Source organism: Puma concolor, chromosome B3 (assembly GCF_028749965.1).
Source record: "Puma concolor isolate L17-30 chromosome B3, mPumCon1.1.hap2, whole genome shotgun sequence".
Taxonomy (NCBI): domain Eukaryota; kingdom Metazoa; phylum Chordata; class Mammalia; order Carnivora; family Felidae; genus Puma; species Puma concolor.
This window is the reverse complement of record NC_141672.1, coordinates 104792728-104820002: the sequence shown is the minus strand read 5'-3', so window position 1 is coordinate 104820002 and position 27275 is coordinate 104792728. Positions and strand designations below refer to the sequence as shown.

At 34.7% G+C, this 27275-nt stretch overlaps 1 protein-coding gene across 9 annotated transcripts in view; it reads left to right on the top strand.

Annotated features, from left to right (window-relative positions):
* Positions 1-27275, top strand: part of ICE2 (interactor of little elongation complex ELL subunit 2) — a 63242-nt gene that overhangs the window by 14848 nt on the left and 21119 nt on the right. For 7 of the 9 annotated variants that reach the window (XM_086710835.1, XM_086710836.1, XM_086710831.1 and 4 more), the window contains 8 exons: positions 4785-4922; positions 5513-5629; positions 5804-5963; positions 6834-7015; positions 13517-13558; positions 14920-15910; positions 16918-17093; positions 21358-21487. In XM_086710835.1, coding sequence (XP_086566961.1) covers positions 4785-4922; positions 5513-5629; positions 5804-5963; positions 6834-7015; positions 13517-13558; positions 14920-15910; positions 16918-17093; positions 21358-21487 — 1936 coding nt within the window. Of the gene's footprint in view, positions 1-4784; positions 4923-5512; positions 5630-5803; positions 5964-6833; positions 7016-13516; positions 13559-14919; positions 15911-16917; positions 17094-21357; positions 21488-23082; positions 23128-27275 lie in introns of all 9 variants that reach the window. The other 2 variants (XR_015252683.1, XM_025919568.2) reach the window with 2 other exon arrangements.

The window sequence follows — 27275 nt, the reverse complement described above, 5'->3', positions numbered from 1 at the left end:
TTGATTTCAGCTCAGGTCATACTCTCATGGCTTGTGACATCAAACCCCGTGTTGGGCTCTGTGCTGACAGCATGGAGCCTGCTTGAGATTCATTCTCTCTCCCTCTCTCTCTCTCTCTCTTTCATTCTCTCTCTCTTCCTCTCCCCCTCCCTCCCCAAATAAACATTAAAAAAGAAAGAAAGGTGTGTTATCTGTCATTTCTTTTAGGGAATCTCTCTTTTCTGTCTTGACTGTTCTTTATATTAGGTGGTTTACTGTTTCATTACAGTGTATGTGTGTTTAAATGATGCTTGGTTCATTATGTTTCTTGTATCTGTAGATTCCTTTCCTTCTTCAGTTCTGAAAAATTCTCAGCCATTTTCATTTATTGCTTTTCTTTCATTTTCTCAACCTGTCTTCCCGAGATTCCCATATTGCCTAGGTCAGACCTCCGTCTCTTTTCCATTTTTCTGTCTCCTTCCTCTTCCCACCCTCCCTCCTTCTCTCTCCCTCCCCGCCTCCACTTTTTAACTGTGGTAAAATATACATAACATAAAAGCTACCATTTTAATCTTTTTTTTTTTTTTAATTTGTATTTATTTATTTATTTTGAGAGGGAGTGTATGCACACAGTCAAGTGTGTGTGAGCGGCAAAGGGGCAGAGAGAGGGGAGAGAGAGAAATCCCAAGCAGGGGCCCAATGCAGGGCTCGAACTCAGGAACAATGAGATCATGACCTGAGCCAAAATCAAGAGTCAGATGCTTAACCAACGGAGCCACCTAGGTGCCCCTATTTTAATCGTTTTTAAGGACAGTTGAATGGCATGAAATACTTTTATATACTTTTGTGAATGTAATTCTACCACCCATCTCTAGAACTTTTTCATTTTCCCAAGCTGAAACTCTGTACCCACTAAATAATTCATTGTTCCCTCTTTTCCCCAGTCCCTGGCAACCACCATTCTACTTTCTAGCTATATGAATTTGACATTTGACTTTTCTAGGTACTTCACGTAAGTAGAGTATTTGTCCTTTTGTGATTGGCTTATTTTACTTAGAATGATGTCTTCTTCAAGGTTCAGCCATATTGTAGAATGTGTCAGAATTTCCTTCCCCTTTTTAAATTTTATTTTTAGTTGTGGTAAAATACAACACAAAATTTACTATCTTAAGTGTGCAGTTCAGTAATATTAAGTACATTCATATTGTTATATAGCCAATCTCCAGAATTCTTTTCATCTTGCAAAATTGAGACTTTATACCTATTTCTGAACTGTTTCTGCTCTAACAACACTTCTGATACCAACTATGTGGGTTTTTTTTCCCCCACATCAACCAGTATTCCACCTCAGGACAGTAGGCCTAGGGTTTCGATGACCCTTTTCTCTAGTTCAATAATTTGCTATAGAACTCAGGTAAGCACTTTACTTACTATTTCTAGTTGATTGTAAATGGAGGAGAGAGATGCATTTGGCAAGAAATGGAAGAAGAGGCATAGAGCTTCTATGCCCTCTCTATGCACACCACCCTCCCAGTACCACCATGTGTTCACCAACCTTGGAGCTCTCTGAACCCCATTGTTTAGGGGTTTTTATGGAGGCTTTGTTTCCTAAGCATGATTGAATAAACTATGGGTTGTTGGTGAGTAGGTCAACCTGTAGCCCTGTAATGGGCCTTGGACTTTCCTGGCAAACATCCCCCACCCTGAAGTTATCTAGGAGCCATGAGTCATCTCTGTAGCATACAAAAGACCTTCCTTCTTATCACTCAGGAAATTCCAAGGTTTTAGGTGCCCTGTGTCAGGAACCAAGACAAAGACCCAATAGTAGTTCTTATTTTATCGCATCCATTAAACAATAACTCTCAACTAGGATTCATCCATGTTATGGCATGTTTCTAAATCTTCTCTTTTAAGGCTGAATACATATTCCATTGTAAGTATTTGGACATTTTTTTTTATCCATTCATCCATTGATGGGCACTTTGGTTACTGTGCCTTTTCACAGTTGTGAATAATGCTTCTGTGGACACGGATGTACAAATATCTGTTCACATCTCTGTTTTGTAAGGCGTAAGTGTAAGAATCACATGTTCAGCTCCTTACCTCACCGGATCTTGCCACAGGTGGAGGCATTTGCCCTCAAGCCACCTCAGTTTTCATGGGTTTTCTTACTGTTCACTGCTCCTGTTTCTTTTCGCTCTAGGTGTTTGGGGGTTATTTATTTACTTAGGGTCCTTGAGATTCTTTTTGCTTTGTACCAAGTCCAATAATGCATAAAAATTGTTAGCTGTGACTTATCTCGTATCTAGTGGGATTTGGGTAGAAGTCCTCTTCAAAGTACCGACCCTACCATACTGCCAGAAGTAGTGTCCTTTAAATTTTTAAGTTTCAAACATGTATGATACTATGTTTTTCCTTTCTGGCCCAAAATAAAATTTTGGGAGCTGAATTCAGGGAGCTGAATCATTTTCACCTTTCTTTGTAATGATAAATCTGTATTGTGTACATGTATATGCTTTTGGTGTATTTAGTTTTCAAGATATTTAGGGTGTTAAATAACATTCAGAGGTTGGGTGATGGGAAATAGCCTGAATCTCTTAACCTCATAGCTGTTTTTCAAAGACAAATTATTAAAGCGTCTTAAATGTATCAAATAATGATTCTTTAGTTGCTTAGTACCTACCAGTTATGAAATATCTTTAATAATATATAGTAATGGGGGCACCTCAACTGGCTCATTTGGAAGAGCATGTGATTCTTGATCTCGGGATTGTGAGTTCGAGTCCCACATTGGGTGTGGAGATTACTAAAAAAACAAAACGCTTAAAAAAAAATGGGGTCCCTGGGTAGCTCAGTAGGTTAATCGTCCCAACTCTTGATTTCAGTTCAGGTCATGATCCCAGGATGGGATTGAGCCCCGTGTCAGGCTCTGCTGAGCCTGGAGCCTGGTTAAGATTTCCTTTCTCTGTCCTTCTCTCCAGCTTGTCCTCTCTATCCCTCTCTCTCAGATAATAATAACAACAACAATAATATATAGTAATCTATCTCGTTATAGGAGTAAAACTGTGTTAGATTTTCTGTGAATCCCTAATTAGTGAATTCAGTAAAACCCTGTGAAACATCCAGTAGAGTTTTTACCAAGAAAGATGTGCCAGTGAACATCCAAGTAGAATAGTTTCTGTGTCATACAGTTCTTATATATTGCTTACCTTTGCCCGTATGTTCAACTTCTTATAATGACTGCCATAAGATGGGAATGTTAGGGGTGGAAGTTAACTAATATAAATAAGGAACAAAGATTTTATGCAAATTTCACTTTGCAGTTGACTAGGATTTTTAAAAACAAACAGAATTTTTCCATATTAACCCACATCTGCCTTAGTTGCAAGTATATCCTGAATAAAATATCAAAGTCAGCATTGAAAAGCATGGATTGAGGGAGAAAATGTGAAAGACGGGGCAGTAAGAATTAAATAAGAGGAGAAGGGGATATGAAACTAGATGAAAAGATAGACTGGAGTAAAGTTATTGATTTGTAACTTGACAAATTTCATAAATGTCTGAAGTGAAAGAGGATATAAAGATATTACAAAGATATGCTTATTGCTAATTACTCTTATGATGTAAAATATATTCTAAAAGGTTCAGATTAGATTGACAGGAGAAAAAAACTAAGTTTCTTAGAAGATGATATACATGTGTTTTGTGGGTTTTTTAAAAAATACTTATTTTTGAGAGAAAGTGAGCGCATGTATAAGAGCAGGGGAGGGGCAGAGAGAGAGGGGGACAGAGGATCTAAAGCGGGCTCTGTGCTGATAGTAGACAGCCCAATGTAGGGCTCGAGCTCACAAACCATGAGATCATGATCTGAGCTGCAGTTGGGCCCTTAATCAATTTAGACACCCAGGCACCCCTATGTACATATGTTTTTTAATTATAACCCCACTCCCACCCGAAAGTACTGTGCATGTTTGAGTTATTTACATGTTATCACAATTGTCATACATTCTGCTTGAGTAAAGCTGTGAATTTTATTTCCTTGTTGATCATATTTCCTGGTAAGTTATTCGTATTTTGAAAAGTTTGGAGAAAAGAAAATACTAAATACTCCATCATTTATAACTTTTGTTATTTACTTAGTTCTTAAAGTTTTTTTATTTATTTTGAGAGAGAGAGTGGTAGGGAGGGGCAGAGAGAAGGAGAGACAGAATCCTCCGCAGGTTCTGTCCTCTCAGTGCAGAGCCTGATGCGGGGCTCAAACCCACGAACTGAGATCATGACCTGAGCCTGAGATCAAGAGTCAAATGCTTAACTGAGTGAGCCACCCAGAAACCCCTGTTATTTATTTGTTTAGATTGTAGATTATAGTGGTCTGTGAGATAACTTCTTTGTTAATTTATTGTGCTTGGGAATCATTAGTGTATTAAACTTACTTATTTCTAATTAGTCATATAACTGCTTTTATTGCAGGAAAGTGTGTTGAAATTTTCATGTGACTTTATTTCCTTGACAGTTTCTTAAATAGCACAGAAAATATGCATCTTTTCTATTTTTAAATTTTAATACAGTTGCTAGTTTTAATATTTTTAAATATCAATTTTAAGAAATTAGGTTAAAAAGAATTATGAAAAATAAGAGATTAACTAAAGGAATATACATTATGCTTTGATTTTTGGAAGTTTGATTAATGAGATGAATTTAATATTTCAATGAACAATTATATAGTCACATGTAACTAAGTTATTTTTGTTTTATTATTGCAGACGTATGATACAAATGATTGTCTCTTAATTTCTATTCCCTAGAAAATTTTAAAAGCTTGCATTGAACAAGTGAAAAAGTATCCAGAGTTCTATACTCTCCATGAAGTCACCAGCTTAATGGGATTCTTCCCATTCAGAATAGAGATGGGATTAAAGTTAGAAAAAACTCTTCTCGCATTGGTAAGGTTTACCAATGAAAGTATAAACTTGTTTTTGTCTGAAACATCATCTGTATTTCACAGACAATATTTATGTTTAGATTTTGAACAATAATGAGATAGAACTTTTAAAATATGCAATACAAATGGGTCTTCTTTATTTTGTGGATAACAGTCCTTGATATTTTTTAAAATGTCACTACCAACTTTATTTCTTGATTTTCTTTTCATTCCCACCTTTTGTAATGTTCCTAAATGCAAAGAAGGTAACCTTTTTTCTTTTAAAGGTTTTTATTCACAATCATTGGAAGTAAGTATGGGTAAAGAGGATATTTTAGAGTTTCTGTTATATTTGTACCTCATTAAATGAGAGGTTAGAATTTAAAGTGGTAAGGAAGATTACATGGCACCCTGGTCTTGGACCTTCTTTGAAAAGAAAAACCCATGTATGCAGGTTTTCCAACAAAATCATGGAAGTCTTGACTTTGAGAAGGTCCTAAAGTAGAGTGAAGAATTTTAAGTTGAGGGTTTCATATGCTGAAAAGAATACCTGACTTAGGGGAAAAATATGTAAGATATTTGGAATAAGACATTCCCTTTTTTCTTACTTAGGGCAGTGTAAAATACGTGAAAACGGTATTTCCCTCAATGCCTGCAAAGTTACAGCTCTCAAAAGATAACATATCTACCACTGAAACACCAGAAAAAACAGCTGCAGCTATGCATTACGTAAGTAGAAAAGTGCTTTTGAGTTTTCCTAAGTAATCTTCTGTATCTCATAAAGTACATAACCATCTTACTGTTCTAAAGTCCCCTAGTGGAATGTCTCCCTTCTTTTTGTTACTTCCTCAAAGAAATTTCCAATAAATATAATCAAGTAACAAGTTGTATTTTGTTTTTCAGGATATTAGTAAAGATCCAAATGCAGAGAAGCTTGTTTCAAGATATCACCCTCAGATAGCTCTAACTAGTCAATCATTATTTACCTTATTAAATAATCATGGACCAAACTACAGGGAACAGTGGGAAATTCCAGTGTGTATTCAAGTAATACCTGTTGCAGGTTTGTGATTTGCTGTATCAAGTAACGCTCTCAAAAGCGGAGTTGGACCAGTTCTATTTCAACTCTCTAAACATAGATGATCATTTGTCAGATTAAAAAATCTTAAGTTTTGATTTAAGGAGAATGTGAATTTTACATTTATACTTAGTAGAACTTTTAAATAGTGCTACTCTAGAATTGATACTCCTGCATGAGTTCTTCGGTCTACAGAACCCGTACTCATTTTGTGGGGTGAAAGAGAAAAATAATTACGGTTTAGAGTAGCCAAAAATACATGCAATAATGAGTTTCTTCTTTCACTGAAATGAAAGGAATGCAGAACTTTATTAGATAGCCTCAGATGGGTCAGTTTCCAGGACTTACTTATGTGTCTGGTACTGGAATTCAGAATGAAAGTAGGTCTGTACTTGTAAGCATAGGATAGTCTTTCTTTGGACAGTCAAGTTAATATCTTCTAGAATTAATATTATTTTGTGTAACAATTGTAGTAAATACAGAACTGTGTCTAATGAAAAAACTACAGTTTAGAGCTAAATGTAATATATTATCTGTGGTAAAAACTTCGTCACTTTTTGGAACTAGTCTTGTAAGAACTGAATAATAATGACAGCAAAAGTATAACAATAAAAAGCAGAAAAGCTTTTTAAAAATCTGTTAGAGAACATTTTTCTAGCCAAATTCTCTCAGCCTTATATCTCTAAAGATCACAAGCTCAAGAGTGGCAAATACATGAGACATGTGCTACCACTTTCCTATCCTGTATTGCTTTGTTTGGTGATCTTTCTGCCCTGTATCTTGTTTGTTTGTTTGTTTCTTTTAAATATAACTACTAGAAACTAATCACCCTCTTTCTTCTGTTTCTGTTTTAAGGTTCAAAACCTGTTAAAGTAATTTATATTAATTCACCACTTCCTCAAAAGAAAATGACAATGAGAGAGAGAAATCAAATCTACCATGAAGTTCCATTAAAATTCATGATGTCCAAAAACACATCTGTTCCAGTTTCTGCAGTATTTATGGACAAACCAGAAGATTATATGTCTGAAATGGAAGTATGTAATGCTTGCTTCCTTTTTTTTTTTTTTTTTTTCCCAAGAAATGTACTTTGTTTATCCTTTTGAAGCATAAAGTTTTACTGCAGGTCTTTAAATCTAATAGTTAAAATACAAGCACTATATTGAAACTTAAAATTGAACCCCAAGTCAAGCTAGACTTTGAGCAACTAATTTAACCTCCCTCAGCCTCAGTTTTCTCCTTTTGTAAAGGAGAGATGATAATACCTACTTCACAAGATTGTTGCAAGGATTAAGTTTGATATTACATGTAAAATGCTGAGCACAGTCTTTAGTGTATATGTACTAAAAACTTAGTGGTGGTGGTAATCATGATAGTGGTTTTATTTAATTGACTTCATTCATATTCAGGAGTTCTTAAGTATGAAAAGGAATAGATGAGTTTGATTGGTGCAGAAAAGTATTTGGCCAGATTGTTAATTCTTTTCAGTACACTCATGAGCAGCGTGACCTTAGGCAAGCTTTCTAATTTCTTTCTGTATATGGTTTGCTCATCTTCAAAATGGGTTTCATGATAGTACCTAACTCATAAGGTTATTTTGGATTAAATGAGTTAATACACATAAAACATTTAGGACAATGCTTGCCTCTCCATAAATAGTACTTTTATTATTTTGTGTCTTTAAAAATATTTTCTATGATTCTTAAAGTAAGACATTCTGTTTAGACAAAACTTTACCAATTCATTTTACAAATATTTATTAAGCAGATACTGTTCTCTGCACTGAGCATACAGCAGTGAATAAAAATAAAGTCTCTTTTTCTCTCACAGCTTACATTAGTGATGGAGGATGCAGATAAAAGCATAGCAAACAAGCAGGTTGTGATAAATCCTATGCAGAAAAATAGAGTAGGGTAAGGGGAAACATATGGGAATGTGTCTATTTTAAATTGATGATCAGGACTTTTCCAATGACAAGAAATATGAACAGAGACCCGAATAAAGTGGGAGAGCAAACAAAATTGGAAAATAAAATTGAAAAATGTTTTTTATTTTATTTATACCTAAGAGCTCATACTATCTTGAGGATATTGGCCTTCTGTCTTTCATATTTGTTTATATGTTCTTCTCTGACATTTGCCTTTAATATATTTATGGTGTAATATCATAAAGCACTTCCAACATTTCTTAAGTTTTCTTTTTATACATTTTTTAAATATTTTCTTACTGTTTATTTTTGAAAGGGAGAGAGACAGAACATGAGCGGGGAAGGGGCAGAGAGAGAGAGGGAGACACAGAATCCAAAGTGGGCTCCAGGCTCTGAGCTGACAGCACAGAGCCCAACACGGGGCTCAAATTCATGAGCAGTGAGATCATCACCTAAGCCGAAGTCAGAGGGTTAACGGATTGAGCCACCCAGGTGTCCCTCTTTTTACACATTTTTAAATCTACCTTATACTTGGTGTGAGGTGAGTGTCAGGAAGTAACAAGTGCTGTGAAGAAACATGAAGTAGGTTAAGAGGAAAAAAAAAGTAACAATAATTTCTTTCTGTAATAACAAACCAAGTATTTTGGACCTTTATCATTATTGATAACAACGAAAACCGCTGGACACAATATAAAATTTTCTTTCTTAGCATCATCAAAGAGCTAACAAGACAGTGAGGAATTACAGGGCTGAGATACTAGAGAAGACCAACATTCAGAGAGCTAAGTCTGTCACTCAGAGAGTCATTTTTGCCCTGAAAGTTATCTGCCAGTTTTGAAGAGGCAGCAAAAAATGAACTTTGTTTTTGTCAGGATCACAGGACTAGGGTAAAAAAGTCAGAGTTTAGTTTTCTACCAAGGGCTTGAACCCTACAGGGCTGCACCCCAGGAGCAAGAGTGAACTAGAAATAAATTCACCTTCTCAGAGATTGTAGCCCGAGTTTTCAGGCCTTCAACTTGGATTCAAATGCTTTTGGATTGCTAGTGTCTCTAGACACCTAGTAAGAGCAAATGAAAATAATTCTTAAAGAAACATAATGTCATTTTGGGCCTCAAATTATTTCTACCACTAACTTTTTAAATAAAGCATCAAGAAAACATTTTTTTTTCAACTTTTTTTTTTTTTTTTTTTTTTTAATTTATTTTTGGGACAGAGAGAGACAGAGCATGAACGGGGGAGGGGCAGAGAGAGAGGGAGACACAGAATCGGAAACAGGCTCCAGGCTCTGAGCCATCAGCCCAGAGCCCGATGCGGGGCTCGAACTCACGGACTGCGAGATCGTGACCTGGCTGAAGTCGGACGCTTAACCGACTGCGCCACCCAGGCGCCCCAAGAAAACATTTAAAGATAACTGAACCCACAAGGAGAAGAGCAAGAACCATCAGAAACAATGACCATAGAAATAGACTGAAAAATAGATCCTACAGTTATCAGTCACAGATTATTAGCCAACTCTGTTTAACATACAGCATTCAAAGAAATTAAAGCCATGCTTGAAAATTTTGATGAGGAACTAGAAACTTTTGAAAGAGTAGATTTGAAAAAGAACTAAAGAAAAAATTTTAAACTGAAAAATATAGTAAGTGCAGTTAAGAATTTTCTAAGTGGGGTTATTAGCACATTAGATGAAGCCGAAAGGAGAATTGATAAACTGGAAGATGAGTCTGAAAAGACTATCCATAATAAAGCACGGACAACAGAAAGAAAATAGGGAGAATAGAGCAAGAAATATAGAGGATATAGTGAGACCATTTAACACATGTAGTTCTACCCAGAAAGATATTGTAACAGAGATAATTGGACCAAAGCAATAGTGGGAAACAAAAAACCTCTTAAAAGCCACCAGAAAAACAAAAGGCACATTACTTGTACAGGACTGAGAGTTAGACTGGCAAGTAATTTGCAGTAACAACAAGGGAAACCAGAAGACGCTGGGAACAATATATTGTGCTAAAATAACCCCTACACTAAAATTACCTAATCCATGAAAATATCCGTAAATAAAAAAATCAAAGATATTTTCAGATAAAAATTGACTTTGCTACCAGCAGATCGCCTCTGTTGGATGTTCTTCAGGCACAAGGAAAATAATACCAGACAGAAGGAGCATGGTAAAAGATGCAGGAGGGAATGAAGAAAAACAAAAGTGAAAATAATGTGGATAGGCTCTAATCTGTAGGTGAGTACAGGGACACTCAGGAAATAAAGAGAGTTGTGGGATGACCTGGGCCCTAAAAACTCTAGAAACTAACCAACTAAAGTTCTTTCCCAGACAAAAGCCTTCATTCAGGCTGGTAGTACAGTCCATACTGAGCATAACAAGGACATTAAAGGTAAGGAAAAGAAGTTTTCCTATAGCTGAGGACGAGGGGAATAGAGAAAGCAGATATCAGAAGGTACTTAAGATTTTATACACACACACACACACACACACACACACACACTTATATATAAATACATACATACATACATTCGTACATACTTTGTAGAGGAGTGGAACATGAGCTTAGAGCCATGAAGCTCAGAAAGCTGACTTGGCCTGCCCTCACACGGGATTGTCCAGGAACAGGAGAATCCATCCAAATTAAAGAGGAACAACAGAAGAAGATTGTTGATGGAAGCTCTTACAAAGGTATTCCAAGAAAAAAAGATAATTGCTATAACATTTCTACAATCATCTGAAGAAAGATGTACCCACAAAACATGAAATGGGTTCATCCTTTACTATAAAAATCTCAATTCCAAAAATGTAGCTCAGAAGTAAATGAGGAGGGGCGCCTGGCTGGCTCAGTCAGTAGTGCGTATGTCTCTTGATCTTGGGGTTATAAATTTGAACCCCACTTTGGGTGTAGAGATTGCTTAAACATAAAATCTTAAAAAGAAAAAAAGTACACCAGGAAAAGAGTAAAATGTATATGCAAAGTATTCATTCCAGCACTATTTGTAGTAGCAAAAGATTGGAAACCATCCACATGTCCCTTAAAAGGGTTTTGATTAAATAAACTGTATGTCTTTGACAGCATACTGTGCAGCTATTGAAAGGAATGAAAAAACTATAGACAGGAATCTACAGAGTGATACCCAAGATACATTGTTAAGTGAAAAACGCAAAGAAGACGACATTTTGTGTAATGTACTACTATTTATTTATGAATGGGGAAATACAAATATATACACACATAAACTGACTTGCTTATATTAAAAAGAATAAAAATCCTGCATATAATAAACCTAAAACTGGGAGAAGTATGGAACAAAGTAGGGGAAGCAGGATATCAACTAGATTTCTCTAAATGTACTTTGTTTTATACTTCTGACTTTTGAATCACTTTTGTTTTATATGTCTGTAAAACAAATTTTTAGGATGTTATAAAAGCCAACCTAAGCTGAAATGAAACAAATTAATCCACAATATATCAAGTTAGTAGTTTAACCACTCAGTGAATTATTTTAAATGATTTGAAACTCATTAATTTGACCATACATCCCAAAAGATTTATATCCTAAGTTCAAAAAGAGCTGCCAAAAAATCTTAAACTGCATTTAGTAACCATATTGTTAGTAATGATACTACTTTTGTGATTTTTGAGCATGTTAGATAATTTCCATGGTTCCTTTATATTAGGAACCAAGAATTTTGGAGATACGAGAGATAGTAAATGCCAATCAAAGAAGTTAAGTAAAAGCCCTGTAATAATATTGGAATAGTATCACAAACATGTCAGAGCCACTGAAAGGTTTTCTGTTGACCAGAGATGTGTCAGTTTGACATGACAAAGAATGGCTGCAATGGAATAAAACATAGAAAATATGTTAAAACCCATGAATTCATAATGATAATTTTTTAAAAAGTACTAGTCACCTTTGGAGGGTGTTAGTGCATAAAGTCATGCTAAAAACTGGTTTAAAAAATACCAGATATTTGTCTTGCCTTTCCAGTGCAATCTATATTTAGGGTAATGATAGAATGTGATTGTCACCATTTTTCAGCTAATAAAATAGTGAATGAATCTAAACAGTGATCATCAGGGCACCTGGGTAGCTCAGTCGGTTGGGCGTCCAACTGGATTTTGGTTTAGGTCACGATCTCACAGTTAGTGGGTTCGAGCCCTGTGCCAGGCTCTGTGCTGACAGCACAAAGCCTGCTTGGCATTCTCTCTCTCCCTTTCTCTCTCTCTCTCTCTCCCCCCCCTTCTCTCTCTCTCTCTCTCTCTCTCTCTCTCTCTCTCTCTCTCTCTCACACACACACACACACACACACACACACACACACACTAAATAAACTTGTGAACAGTGATCATCAGTGATGGCTGCTAAAATTGATCAGTGAGGTGTTTCATAGTGGGTAGATTAAGCTGAGGACCCTTGATGACTCAATAGATCAATTATAGTATCACAAAAAGAAAGACAACCAGAGACATTATTAGCCTCCTGATTGAAGTAGAAAGTACACAATACTACCATATTCAGGTTAAAAACAACAAAAAACTGCCCGTGGGGCACCTAGGGACTCATTCAGTTAATCATCCAACTCTTGATTTCAGCTCAGGTCATGATCTCACATTTGGTGAGTTTGAGCCCCATGTGAGGCTCTCTGCTAACTGCTTGCAGAATCTGCTTGAGCCTCTCTTTTTCTCTCTCTCTGCCCTTCCCCCGCTTGTGCCTGCTTGTGGGCACGCAAGTTGTCTCTCAAAAACAAATAAATAAATATGTATTTTAAATTAAAAAAAAAAAATTGTACCTGAATCTAATCAAGCTACTAGGTTGTTTTAATAGGAAATTTAAGGGATAGAAGAATGTGTTAAGTGACATCAGGGAGATGCAGAAGTTAAAATCCAGAATTAGAAATTTTTGTAGGATAACTAATTTTTTTTTTTTTCTACAAATATCTGGTGATGTGGGAGTTGGCAGAGTATGGGAGAGAGGCATTTGACAAATCAAAACTGACAGATATGTCAAACAAATACAGTGTAGGGATCTTGATCCTGATTCCAGTTAACAATTGTAAAAGACATTTATCAGGCTGGGTAGTTTTAACACTGATTAGCTATTTTATGACATTAAGAAATTATTAATTTTTATTGATATAATTAATGATATGCTTTAGAGAAGAATCCTTTTACAGCTACATACTGAAGTATTTACAGATAAATGATATTTAAAATTTTACCTAAGTTTGTTCTATTAGAGATGAGACCATTGTTTTTCAGTTCATTGATTTTTTGTTTTATAGTTACTAAATTTCTTCACTTTATTATTATGATTATAATAGTATTATTTTTCTATATCTTGAAAAGGCTGTGAATGATATTTCCGATTTTTAATCTCTAGTGTTCTATTCTTTGTTGCTTTTTAACTATTCTGCAATTATTTTAATTCTTTTATCCAATAATTGGGAATGTTTTTTAATGTCTAGGTGCTTGGGTTTATTGTTGTTTATTTACATTTTTCTTAATGATTTCCAATTTTATTTCCTTCTAAACAGAGAGTAAGATCTTAGCAGATTCTGCTTTGTGCTATATTGATGTTTTCTTTGTATGTTAATTTATAGTCCATCTTTGGAAATGCCCCTTGGATTCTTGGGAGGGAAAAGGTATATCTTTGCAGTCTGTGTATATGTTTTCAGTCATTCATACATCATTTAATATTATATGTACTTTCTATATCCCTGTTTTTACTTAGAAATAGTATATTATTGACCAAGTACAATTGTATTTCTGTCAGATTGTCCTTTTATTTTTCAATTTTGACTCCATATTTTGAAGTTATTTGGCATGTGAAAAATCATTATTAATGGATTTCATCTTTTTTCAACATAGGATTCCTTTTTCTGTCTAATGTTTTTTGCACTGAATTCTGCTTTGTTGAACACTTAATATTGCTATCTCTTATCTCTGTTTCTTGATGTTTGTCCCATTGTTTTGTTTTTAACCTTTCTGTCTAAGAATGCCTCATGTAAATAGCTTATGGTTTACTTTTTACTTTTTTACTAAATCTGGTGGCCTGTTTTAATAAGAGCTACCGTTTACTGAGAAGCTCCTTACTATGTACCAGGGACTATGGTAAGAACTTTTTATATACAAGTTCTCATTTAATCCTTAGAACAAATCCAAGAAGATGACCCTCTTATCACTATTTAGAGATGAAGAAATTGAGGTTCACAGAAGTTGAATAATTGACATAAGTTGTTCTTTTTTACTGCATGATTACTGTCAGAATATTTCTCTCTCAGATTCTAACCTGTATGGCTAGTGGGTATGTATAGCTTGTAACCAAATTTTTATGGTATTTATCTAAAGTCCTTTGCCAGATTGAGGAGAGATCTATTGCTACTTGGGGAGAGGACAGTTTATTTTTGAATAAATTAGACCTGTTTATAGTTCTTCCGTTACCAAAACAATACATGAAAAACTATAACCTAAATGATTTGATGTCCCAGAATACAATAAAATCATTTCCTGTCCATATTAGAAGAGTTGTTTTCTCTGAGTAGGTGTAGAAAGTCATTGTTGATGTTAGGGATGCATTGGAGGCTGGTGACGCTTCCCCAGCTGCGGTAGAAAGCAGCTTCCTCATAGGGGCAAAGAGGCTTTCCTCCTGGTCACCTCATTACAGTGTATATACAGTGGGTATCAGTGAAAATCCTTTGCATTTCTGTTTGGCCCCACATTTGTTCTTTGTGGTTCTCTTTTCGATGAGTGGAAATTGCTTTTGGGATGTGGGGGTTCACAAATTTGTCTTTGTTTCATCAACATTTCAGTAGGAAAGTAAGGTTGAATCAGTTAGTTGGTAGTAGTTTATCATCCTCTTAAGCAAGAACCTTTCAAAGCCATTAGACATTTCTTTCTCCTTTTAAAGAGCATGAACTATCTATGTGATGTGTAGAGGCATTAAGAGATAGGTGAGGACTGTCCTGGAATATCTATTAATAGTTTACCAATATGTTTTCTTAAGATGTCTTATGAAGTTAATGAGTGCCGAAAAATTGAGACCCTTGAAAATTTGGACCTGGATTTTGATGGTGACGTCACAGAACTTGAAACTTTTGGAGTAAACACCACCAAACCATCAAAGTCACCAAGTCCAGCAAGCACTTACACAGTACCCAACACAACAGATACCCCCACAGCTCCCAGCACAGCAACCACATCTGTGGCACCAACTGCTCCAGACATTTCTGCTCATTCTAGAAGTTTATCTCAGATTCTGATGGAACAGTTGCAAAAGGAGAAACAGCTCATGACTGGTATGGATGGTGGCCCTGAAGAGTGCAAAAATAAAGATCAGGGATATGTACCATGTGGTGAAAAGGCATCAAATCCTGAGAAGTCTTTGGTGCAAGATAGTGACTTGAAAATGTCTGATTCCTTACAGTTAGAAAGTTCTACAGAAATTGAAACCTCTAATAAAAATGATATAGCTACTGATACAGTATATGTCCCTGAAAAACTAAATATTCTAGAGAACACAGACAATTCAAAGGAAAAGACTGTTACATCAGAAGCAGTGAGAAGTGAAGATGTAATTCTTTGCAATAGTGATACAGATGAAGACTGTTTAATCATTGACACAGAGTGTCAAAATAATAGTAATGGAAAGACAGCCGATGTGAATTCTAATTTAAATTCTAAACCAGCTAGCCCCAATTCTTCTTCCACACAGGCTTCTGTAGGAAACCAGACTAATGCTACTTGTAGTCCTGAAGAGTCATGTGTTTTAAAAAAACCTATCAAACGAGTATATAAAAAATTTGATCCAGTTGGAGAAATTTTAAAAATGCAGGATGAACTCCTAAAGCCAATTTCCAGAAAAATACCTGAATTGCCCTTAATGAATTTGGAAAATTCTAAACAAACTCCACCTTCTGAACAATCCTCTGCTCCTTCAGATGCCTCTAGTTGGCCAAAATCTGTTTGGCCTTCTGCGTTTCAGAAGCCAAAAGGACGTAAGTAAATATTTACAAAGACCTTTGTATTAACTGTTTTGCCTCTTCCTTATCCTTCAGTTTTTCTCCCGCATTCCCTCACTTTCTCTGTTATAACCTGTCTCATATATATATATTTTTTTTCTTTTTTTTTTTTTTTTTTTGAGAGAGAGAGTGCAGGGGAGGGTCAGAAGAAGGGAGAGAGAGAGAGAAAGGGACGGAGGGAGGGAGGGAGGGAGGGAGAAAACATATTAAGCAGGCTCCACTTCAAGCACGGAACCTGACACATGCAGCTTGGTGTCACAACCATGAGATCATGACCTGAGCCGAAATCAAGAGTCACATGCTCAACTGACTGAGGCACCCAGGCACCCCCTGTCTCATAATCTTTACATCGTCATTGAGATTTCATTTTTCAGTGTACTGTTTATCCAACATGTACAGTGGCTACTGTAGCTGCAGGTGATATGGCTCACTGGAATGATGAAGGGAAAGTGATCAAAAATAATCATCAACGTTTATGAGTTCAAAATTGACTAATTTGTGGTGTCAGACCGGAGTTTTATACTTTTTCACATTCTGAGATAGATATAAAGTTGCATCTCAGCTCTGCCTGAGAAGTCTTCCCAGAGTTGTTAAAAGGCCACATTTTTGGTCTTCTTTTTCCTCTGTTGTTTGGTGGGAGGAGGAGGAGGGTTGATGTAAAAAATTTTTTTCAGTTGAAAAGCAGGTTAGGGAAAATGACATCACTTTTTTTAAAACTTTTTTTCTTCTTGCTTCATATGTTGTTTCACTAATTTAACATTGGTGTTAATGAAGGTAGTAAAAGTTTTGACTTCAGCTCTTGGCTGCAGTTCCTGTAAAAGTAAACAGAAATGGTACTAGTGTGAATGTTCAACTCAGAGAAATAGAAAGTATAGTTGATAGAAACCTAAAATTAGATAATGGAATTATTTTATTTTGAATTATGATGGATAAAGAGCTAATGTATTTTAAAATAAAAATGAGAAATATAATTATTTTTAAAGGATTGCCATATGAACTTCAGGACTATGTTGAAGATACAACAGAATATGTAGCTCCGCAGGAAGGAAATTTTGTTTACAAGTTATTTAGCCTGCAAGACCTGTTGTTACTTGTGCGATGCAGTGTCCAGAGGATAGAGACCAGACCACGTTCTAAAAAACGGAAGAAAATCAGAAGAGTAAGTTGTTACCTCGGGAGTTAGGATGTGGTAGTATAAGTAGATAATCAGCAAATATTTAACATGCCATTGTTATGAAGTTTAATTTTAAATTGTTGGTCACTCTAGAATTTTTCCAGGTTGAGCTGAGGCTTTTTGTTTATTGTTTTTTTAGTAAAATACTGAAAGCACTTTTAACAAGGGAAAATGGAAAGTGTTAAATATAAAATTCATGAATGCTCGTAACATTCTTGCATGGAATTTATAAACTTTATGAAAAATGGCACCATCATAGATTTGACCTAGGCTGGCACATATATTCCTGCTTTCTGTGAATTTGGAGTTCCATTACGACTTAGCCCCTTTCTCTCTTACTTTGGGGATCTTCTTGACTCATTTTAGAAGTACCACATCTTGACAGGTGCACTTTCACACACATTTGAAGTCTTCCCAGAGTTGTTAAAAGGCCACATTTTTGGTCTTCTTTTTCCTCTGTTGTTTTTTTTTTGGTGGGGGGAGGAGGAGGAGGGTTGATGTAAAAAATTTTTTTCAGGTAAGAAGTTCTTACTACAGTTTGAGTAATTGGTTCTTAAATAGTTTTCTGTATTTGATATTTGAAGTTGTCTTTGAGATTAGTTTGTTTTTTGTGTGATCACTGAATTCTGGTAAAGAGGAGCCTCTATATTATAACTGATTATAGTGATGTCTTTCATTTTTACATAAGAGAATTTTTTCCGTTGTGTACATTTGTCATTTTGTGTGTGTGTGTATTTTTTTTAATTTTGATGTCTCTGTCTCTTGCTTTCTAACCTACCTCCTAATAAGAATCCTTAGTGATCACTTTAAAATGTCATTATAGTTGCAGCTAGGAATCAGGTGATCAAAATTAGTGATGCTTTAGTATTGACCCTTGTGGATCAAGTCCCTGATTACTACTTTGTCATATTAAGGAGGAACTGGGAAAAGGAAGGAAGGAGGGAGGGAGGTGGGGAGAAAGAGAGAGAAAGAAAAGAAAGGGAGGGAGGAAGTGCCAGCCTTTCCAAGCTGCTAATAGCAGTGTCTATCAAGAAAAAATTCTAAAAGGAACCCATCAGGATCTAGGATCTTTGTCCAGCAGAATCTAGTGGACTTGGAGGATCTTTTGCTTGATGATACTGTTATCCTTTGTTAAATAGAAGGAAGATTGTGAATAAATTTTTTAATTCTTTTCATAATTTGGTTTTTATCAGTGGTTAAGACTTGAAATTTTAGAAACCAAATGGTTTTGAATTAAATGTATGTAGTAGGGTTTTTTATAAGAGAAAGTCAAGGAATGACAGAATACTAAAAATTTTATTTTAGTCTGCTCCTAAATAAAGGCTAATATTCTCTAAATTAAAAGATTTTACCTTATTTGCTATTTTTTTCCCTTCTCGTGTATACTTAACTGTGATCAATTTAATGGCCATAGCATGAATGTCTTAAATATGTGTCATTGCTATGGACTGTGTTTTCAGTGTTTTATTTCTGTAATTTTTACTATCTCTCTGATTTATTTGGGAGCTAACCTCATTTCTTTCACTTGCTACCCTGTGTACCCTTAGCACTTTGTATTGATCTCCCAGCTGCCAGCAGTTAGTAACTATTGGTGGCCAGTATCTCTTAAGAAAGAATAGCTTTAGGGATATATTGGGTACCTAGTTAATTCTTGAAACAGATAACCTATTAAGGACATTGTCATTCACTTGACTAAAATGCAATTTGTAAATATTGAGACACAACTTTATAGTTAAGAATTCACCCTTCATCAAAATATATCAAAATAGTCAAGCCCCAAAGAATATCTATAGCCTTAGATATAGAATATAAATAGCCTTATATTTTTGATTATGTCAAAACCAGAGTAAAACTGTAAAATTTTCAGTGAATTCTTATCATATTGTACCTTTTATTATCTGTAATAGTTTAGTACACATGGTTAAAATCCCTTAGTAGAATGCATTTCCCTTGGAATCATGTCTGACTTACTTGTTTCTCCCAAATGTTTTATATCCTAGAAACACAATAAACAGGTATTCTATAAACAAGAAGAATTGAGGGATGAGAGAGAAGAGGGTGTTATTAAGGAAGAAATTATTTCAGGGAAATTTAAGCACTAGTTTGAGAAGTTTTAAAGTAGCCCTATTTAAACTCTAGGTAAGAAAACATTCTCATTAATATTTACTACTTAAAAACCAACTTGTTTAGATAAAGCTTTAAAATACCTAAAGGTCTCTTCAACCTCTGATACTAGCTATTAAGTATCTATTTAGGAATTCATGTAAAAGTTTAGAAAGGTTTATATGAGTAACTGAAAGACAGAACCAATAAAAACTTTCATTTGGGGAAAATAGGAGTTACTATTCAAGGTAGAAAGGAAGAGTAAATATAATTTTTTCTTAATTTACCTATTTATTTTGAGAAAGAGAGTGAGAGAGCACACATGCGCGTGAGTAGGGGAGGGGCAGAGAGAGGGAGAGAGAGAATCCCAAGCAGGCTCCACGCCACCAGCACAGAGCACATTGCAGGGATCAAACACACAAACTGTGAGATCATGGCCCGAGCCAAAATCAAGAGTCAGACAGTCTACGACTGAGCTACCTGGGTGCTCCAGTAAATTTAATTTTTATAGTTTGAAAACTTTGTATTTAAAATTTCACTTTAGTTTTGGAATAATACCATAAAATATCCAGACTTTTCTTTCCCTTGGCTTCCTGGAGATGGCAGTAGAATACACACAGAAATTAAAACCAGATTCAGGACTTAGTTTTATAGATACGGCAGTATTATCAAGGAAAATTTACTCACGATCCAAAAGGAGTATCTTCTCTATCAGTTATTCAACTCTGCTGTAAACTGACTCTGTCCCTGAGCAAATTTCTCAACCATTTTAGCCTCTCCTTCCTTATCTCTAGCTTATAGTTGCAACTATAAGCAACTGTCAATGTGGACTACCAATTGCCAAAGAATTATTATATAATAAAACGCTTTTAGCAGTAAAATTATGTTTATCACAGTGTAATTTGTTTTTAAATGTGAAGACACGTAGGAGCCTTATACTTGAGGTTTGGCCCCCTGGAACAAGAGCTTATTAAATATGCAAAACCTAAAGTACAGAATTGTTGGAATATTATATTGTGCACTTGAAACTAATATAACACTGTTAATTATACTTCAATTTTTAAAAAAAGAAAAACCTTGTTCTTCATCTCGGATTCTGCATTTTAAAAAAGCTATTTCCCGGGTTATGCATATGCACTTTGAAATCTAAGAAACACTGCTTTAAGAGTTTTACAACATTCAAAGGTAATCTTATGAACCAAGCTTACTGTTAAGAAAAATTTTACTGGATTTGAATTGTTCTTACCACCATCATTGTTCCAAGCACACTAAATTTGCCACTTTGCGAAAATCAGGAATTCTGAAACATTTATGAAATATTTTCAAGTATATGAATAGTGACAGCTTAGTATAATTTCAAAAGTACTAACTAGCCATATCACTTTGAATAAATTTCTTGAATCATGTATTTCTCCTTCTGCAGCTGCAAATGAAGAGACTACTATTAAAAGTAGAATATTCTTTGACAGAAATGAGATAACATGAGCATAGTGAACATGACTAACATACTATTTCAGAAGCATGTATATCTTTGCATATACTCGTTTAGACCAGTCATGGCCACAGTTATTTTACTTAATCTATTTAATGTCCTGACCAATAAACTCTAAATGGATAATTTACCAGGTATTTAATGTTTGGAACAAAGCCTTTGTATTAATGAAGATAAGGACACTGACAGGTGTTAATGTAGATATTAATGCCTATACATTCATAGAATGAAAACAAGCTAGTCAGAGCATTTGAGCCTGAGACCATGTGTTTAATGCTTTAAAGGGCCAAAAATTTTTTTCCTTTTTTATCCTCTGAGAATTAATAGTATAAGTCTTTGGTTCCTAGCATCCATCTTTGAACCTTTGGGCAAATATGTGTTATAGGCTCTGTTCCCAGGTTTCTAATGTCACTTACACAGCCTGATAAAATGTGTGCATATGTAGGGAGGTATGTGGATTTGGGGTGGAGATGGGGGGCAGGTAGCTGTTGGTTCAGGATGTCTTACCTGTCCACCTCGAATTCTACTGTATCCGAACGGATGAAATAAGATGACGTGAAAGTATTTTGAAAGTGGCAGAACTATATAGGCAAATGTATTTGCTATGAAAAGTAAATTAATGGAGCTTTGAAAAAGCATAACCTTGCATTTCAGCAATTTCCAGTTTATGTACTACCCAAAGTGGAATATCAAGCTTGTTATGGAGTTGAAGCTCTAACTGAAAGTGAACTGTGTCGCTTATGGACTGAAAGTTTATTGCATTCCAACTGCTCGTTTTATGTTGGTAAGTTACACAGGAGGCTTTATTCTCCTTTTTAATTCCTTTGTAAAAACATACTTTTGTTAATCAATTATAAATACTTCCATTCTGTACTCTTTGTTTTCAGTTTTCTTATTGTGTTAACATTTTTTTCTATTAAAACAGCATTCCTCCTGCAGACTTAAATGGTGGGGTGTGACTAGTGAGATCAAATGTTTTCATTTCCCTCTTACTCATTGTTCAGTTGTACTTGAATGTCAACATAGTCCTTTTATTTTTAAAATACTTAGTTTATTTTACAGTATAATAAACTAAAACTGTAGAGGTGTTTTCTAACAAGCTTCTTTTAAACTGTTACTGTGAACATATTTTGAAGTTTTCTTAAAATTATAATGACATTTGAATTTTTTCAAATAACATTTTTTTACTTTGTTTCTGTTTTGCTATTTGAGGGGGTGGTTAGGGATTTGATTTGTGTTATCTGGGTTCACGTACAGTTAACATACTTCACATGAAGGATTACTTACCAGTCATTATTGATATTGCTCCCTCCAAGTGGAATGTCTCATCCCATGTTTTAATTCATACCATATGTCTCAGTCCATCCCAAATATCTCAAGCTGCCCTTCTGTGAAGTCATTTCCTTCTTTTGATGTTTTAAGGTAGTCTTTTTTCACCACTTTTATGACTTGTTACTTTGTATTGTATTGTTCCTTTTGATACTTATCCTATCTTCCCAGTAGACAGTAAGTAGTTTAAGGTCAGTGTCTGATGAAACTTTGTATTTTCATAGTGCTTAGCGTAATTCCTGGTTGTGAAATAACTGTTACGAGTGTGTTTTTCTTGCTTAATCAGAAAAAGGAGACTCATCTGAAAATTTTTTCCATATTTTGGTTAATCAATATTTTGTCTTTACTGTGTAAGAGTGTTAATAAGATAACTGATTTGCTTTCTCTGCTTAACTCAAAAACACAAGTGGCTAAATGTCCTACTTGGTAGTGCACTAGCCCCCTCCTCCTGTTTCATACTCAGTGCCCGAAGTTCTTTTAGTTTTCAGCCACTGACCACAATTGCAGTGTTCCTCCAAAAGACCTCTTGCCATGAAACATACCAACAGTCTTCATGTAAGCTACTTGAAAGCAGTTACTAGCCACATCCATTTTAGGAAAGGATGAAACAAAAACTGAGCACTTAAATCCTGTTTAAAGCACGGAAAGAATAGAGACTCATGACGAAAACAGTACGAAGTGGTGGGGTTTTTTTGTTCGATTTCTGATGTACTCTAACAGGTAAAACTGCCATCATTTATATGGCTTACTTCATCTAAAGTATTCTTTGAAGTCCAAGTTTATTGTCCTATGTGCTCTTTATCTTCCGTAAATCTTACCCACTTATAAGCCATTCATTTTAATTTAATGGGATGGTGTATTTGGTTTCTCTGACATTTGTTTGATGAGAAACCTATGTTGCATGGTTGTGTTTTCTTTGAGGTTGGGGATAGGTTTGAATTTTTATGTGGGCGTGAATATGTTTTAAATGGTGTTTTAAAAGCATCTATGGGTTAGAGGGTTGTTTTTTATTGTTGTTTCATGTTGCTGTATTACTCTTTTAATTTTCAGAAAAATGTTACATCAGGAAGGGAGTGTAGGAGAAAGGGCTCCTAAGTAAGTTTTTTTTATAATTACTCTCTGGAAATACAGAAAGCAACAGTCATTTTTGTTATTGTTGTATCTAGAATGACTGAATATAATTAAAATAAGTTATATATCAGTTGTGAAAGTGGTTTGTGTGACTCATTACTTAATCTCTTTATAGTTACACCTAATATAATGTAGACTTAGTGGTTTTGGTTTTAAGAAGAGTGTCTGTCTGCAGATAGTCAAAAGGTAAAGGAGCTGTGTAGAAAATACTTAAGACATCCCACTTCAGAAGTGTTTATTATTGCCCTTTGACATCCAGGTAACAGACTAAATTGGAAATGAGTTGCTAGATATGAGTTACAGTATACCCTTAAAAGCTGTAATGTGTTTCTTTTCAAATATTCTGTTCTTTGATCCTCCCTGTTAATAAGTTAGTTTTCCTCACTACACTTCTCCCAGCCTCCCAAAGTACAGCTTATAGAATATTGTTGAGTATTTTTTTTCTTCTTCGGTTTATTATGTATCTACCACTCACAAACCAAGTTGTATATTATCAGATGCACTTGAAATGCTCTAAAATCATCCTTAGAAACTATTAAACACATGTGTGCATGTGTGTGTGTGTGTAAAACAATAGAACAAAAGAATATAATAGAGCTCTCATTTATGAAATATGTAATGTGGGTCGACGACTATATATCCATTATTGCTAATCCTCACTATTCTGTGAAATAGATGATGTTTATCTTTGTTTTACAGAGGAAGAAACTAAGGTTCTCTGTGTTTATTGCTCAAGAGTACACAGTTGCTGGGAAATCCAGAATTTATATCCATATCTCTTCTGATTCCACAGCCTGTGCTTTTTCCATTATAAATAGAGTAGTGGAAATCATGCTAAATGTGGGAGTGAGAAGATATGTGTGTATGATTACTATGTATTTTATAATTGTTTGCCTGAGCCTTTTCACTTATACATAATGAACATAATAATATTTTGTTCAACTTACTTCAGGGACTGTATATACAAACCTTTTTTATTATAATTATTACCTAATATATTGCCCCAAAAGTAGACTTCTTGATGAAAATAGATAACTGCAAGACAATGAAGGAAGATTTTGTATATTTGTGCTGAGGAAAAAGCTAGTAAGCTAGAATTAGGTGAAAATATGGAAGATCATCTTTATGATACAAGAGTTAAAGGATTTCTTATCCAAAAATTAAAAGCAGCCTAAAACAAAGAGCAATAATTTCTCTATACTTACACATAATTTTTAAATATCTACATAGTACTCTTTCCATTCTAAGAAAATAAAATAGTTGTAAAGTACACCATTGACTTGATGTGTTTTTGTCTTCCATTTTTAACTTTTTAAGTATAATACACTTTCAGAAAATGGAAAGAGTATAAATGTACAAATCAAGGAATTATAACAAAGCCAGTACCTCTGCAACTAGTACCCAGATCAAAAAGCTGAAAACTACCAGTGACCCAGAAGATCCCCAAGTGATCCTTCCCAATCATTGCCTTCTTCCTCTTCTCCATTTGTAGTCATAATTCCAATGTGATAGTCTTGTTTTCCCACTCCGTACACATGGAGCCATAAAATAGTAGTTTTTTGCTTATGCCTTCTTTCAGTTAACATAATTTTTGAAATTTATCCATGTTGTGTGAAATTTATCCATATTGTTACTGTATGTAACACTAGTTTACTTTTGTTATTTTGACATATTCCTTTATAAGAATATACTACAGTTTATCCATTTAACTTTAGGAACCTGTCTGGGTGGTTTCTATTTTAATGGAACTCTGAACATACTTGTAAATGTCTACTAGTGCATGCATACATATTGCTATTGGGCATATGCCAAGGAGTGGAATTACTAGGTTATGTATGCTTTCAAATTCAGTAGATAATTTCAGAAAGTTTTCCAAAATGATTGAGACAGCTTACACTTATATTAGCAATATGTGAGGGTTCCAGTTTTTTTCACATTCTTGCCCATACTTGGGCTTCTCAGTTGACTTAATTTTAGCCATGCTGGTAGGTAGATAGTATTATTTCATTATTGTTTTACTTTGCCTTTCTTTGGTTGTTTATGAAGTTGGACACTCTTTCATGTGATTGAACATTTGGATGTTCAGTTTTATGAATTGCCTATTCAAACTTCTTGCTCATTTCTCTGTTGTGACATTTTTGTTTGTTTGGTCCTTCTTTATTGGTTTTAAATGTTACAGATATTTTTCTCCCACTCTGTAACTTGCCTTTTCAGTCTGTTAATGCTATCTTTTGAACTTACTATTTCCTTTATGATTAGTGCTTTCTTTGTCCTATTTTAAACTGCATCCCCCAGCAAGATCATGAAGATACTCTCCTATATTATCTTCTAGAATCTTTGTTTTTTTTTTTTTTTCTACCCCTTCTATTTAGATATACAGTTTATGTGGTATTTTTACATGGAATATCAAGATCATATTTTCAGTTTTTAGCACTCTTTATTGAAAATACCACCCTTTCTCTGCTGCTCTCCAATGCTACTTGTATTATAAATCATATATGTGAATCTAATTCTCACTCCCTGTATGTCCTTCAGGCAGTACCTGTTTTAAGTACTCCACCTGGAGTAATTACTTAATTTTTCTACCTACTCTAGCTAGACAATTAACACTTTAAATCACTCTAGCTTTATAAAATGTTCTATGTTGTAAAGTGAATCTTGTCAATTGATTTTCTTTAGGAGTTTCTTGGCTATTCTTGGCCCTTTGCATTTACAAATTTTGGAATCAGCTTGTCAGTTTCTACCAACAACAGCAAGAAGATTGGGATTTTTGTTAGCAACTGCATTGACTCAATGTGGAGCAAATTGATAGCTTCACAATAACATATCTTCTAATCTATGAATTTTGTATATTTCTCTATTTATATCTTTAATTTCTCTTAGTATTTTACGATTTTGTATGTAGAGATCTTGTATATATTTTAAGTGCATTTTGTTGGTATTTGGTATTTTTAAGCTATTGTAAATGGTATTTCTGACATTTTACTTTCTTATGGTTTGTTACTAAAATATAAACTTTATTTGCATGTTGATTTTGTATATTGATCTTCTATCTAACAACTTAGCTAAACTCACTTATTCATTCTAATGATTTAGATGTTTTAAGTAACCAATCATGTCTTCTGCAAACAATGACCATTTTATTTCTTCTTTCCAACCTTTATACCGATTTTTCCTTGCCTTCATTACCTAGCACTTAATTAGAGGGTGAATAATGGGCATTTTAACCATATTTCTAATCTTAAGAGGGAAGGTTTTCAACATTTCACCATTGTGTTTGGTATTTTGCATAGGTTTTTGTAGATACCTTTTATTATAATAAAGAAGTTCCTTAGTATTCCTAGTTTAAGAATTTTAATCATGAATGGGTAAAAAAAAAAAAAACTATCAGTTATTTTCTTCGCATTTGATGTGTTGCTGTGACTTTTTTATTCTACTAATGTGACATATCCTGTTGATGAATTTAAAATGTTAATCCAACCTTGGTGCCCCTGGGTGGTTCAGTTGGTTAAGTGTCCATCTTGTTTTAGGTTCAGGTCATGATCTCATGAGTTCATGGGTTCAGGCCCCATGTTGGGCTCCGTGCTGACAGTGTGGAGCCTGCGTGGGATCCTCTGTCTCTCCCTCTCTCTGTCTCTCCCCCACTCGCGCGTGCGCGCGCACGCACACACACACTCTCTCTCTCTCTCTCAGAATAAATAAATAAATTTAAAAAGAAAATGTTAATACAACCTTGTGTTCCTGCCATAAACCCAGCTTGCTCATAATATATTATTCTTTTTATATATTTGCGGATTTAATTTAATATTAATATTAATTTTGTTAATATTCTGCCATCTGTGTTTATGAGTGAGATTGGTTTGTAATACCTTGCCTAGATGTCGATATTAAGGTTATGTTTATGTCATAAAGTGAGTTCAGATGTATTCCCTCTTCTTTTCTTACCTGATAGAATTTCTGTAAAGTTGGTGTTAATTCTATAAATGGTAAATTTTACTTAGGAAGCATGTGAGCCTAAAGTTTTCTTTTTTGAGAAGCTTCTAATTATCAATTCTGTTTTTAAATTAGTTTTAGAGCCATTCAGATAGTTAATTTCTTGCATCAGTTTCGTA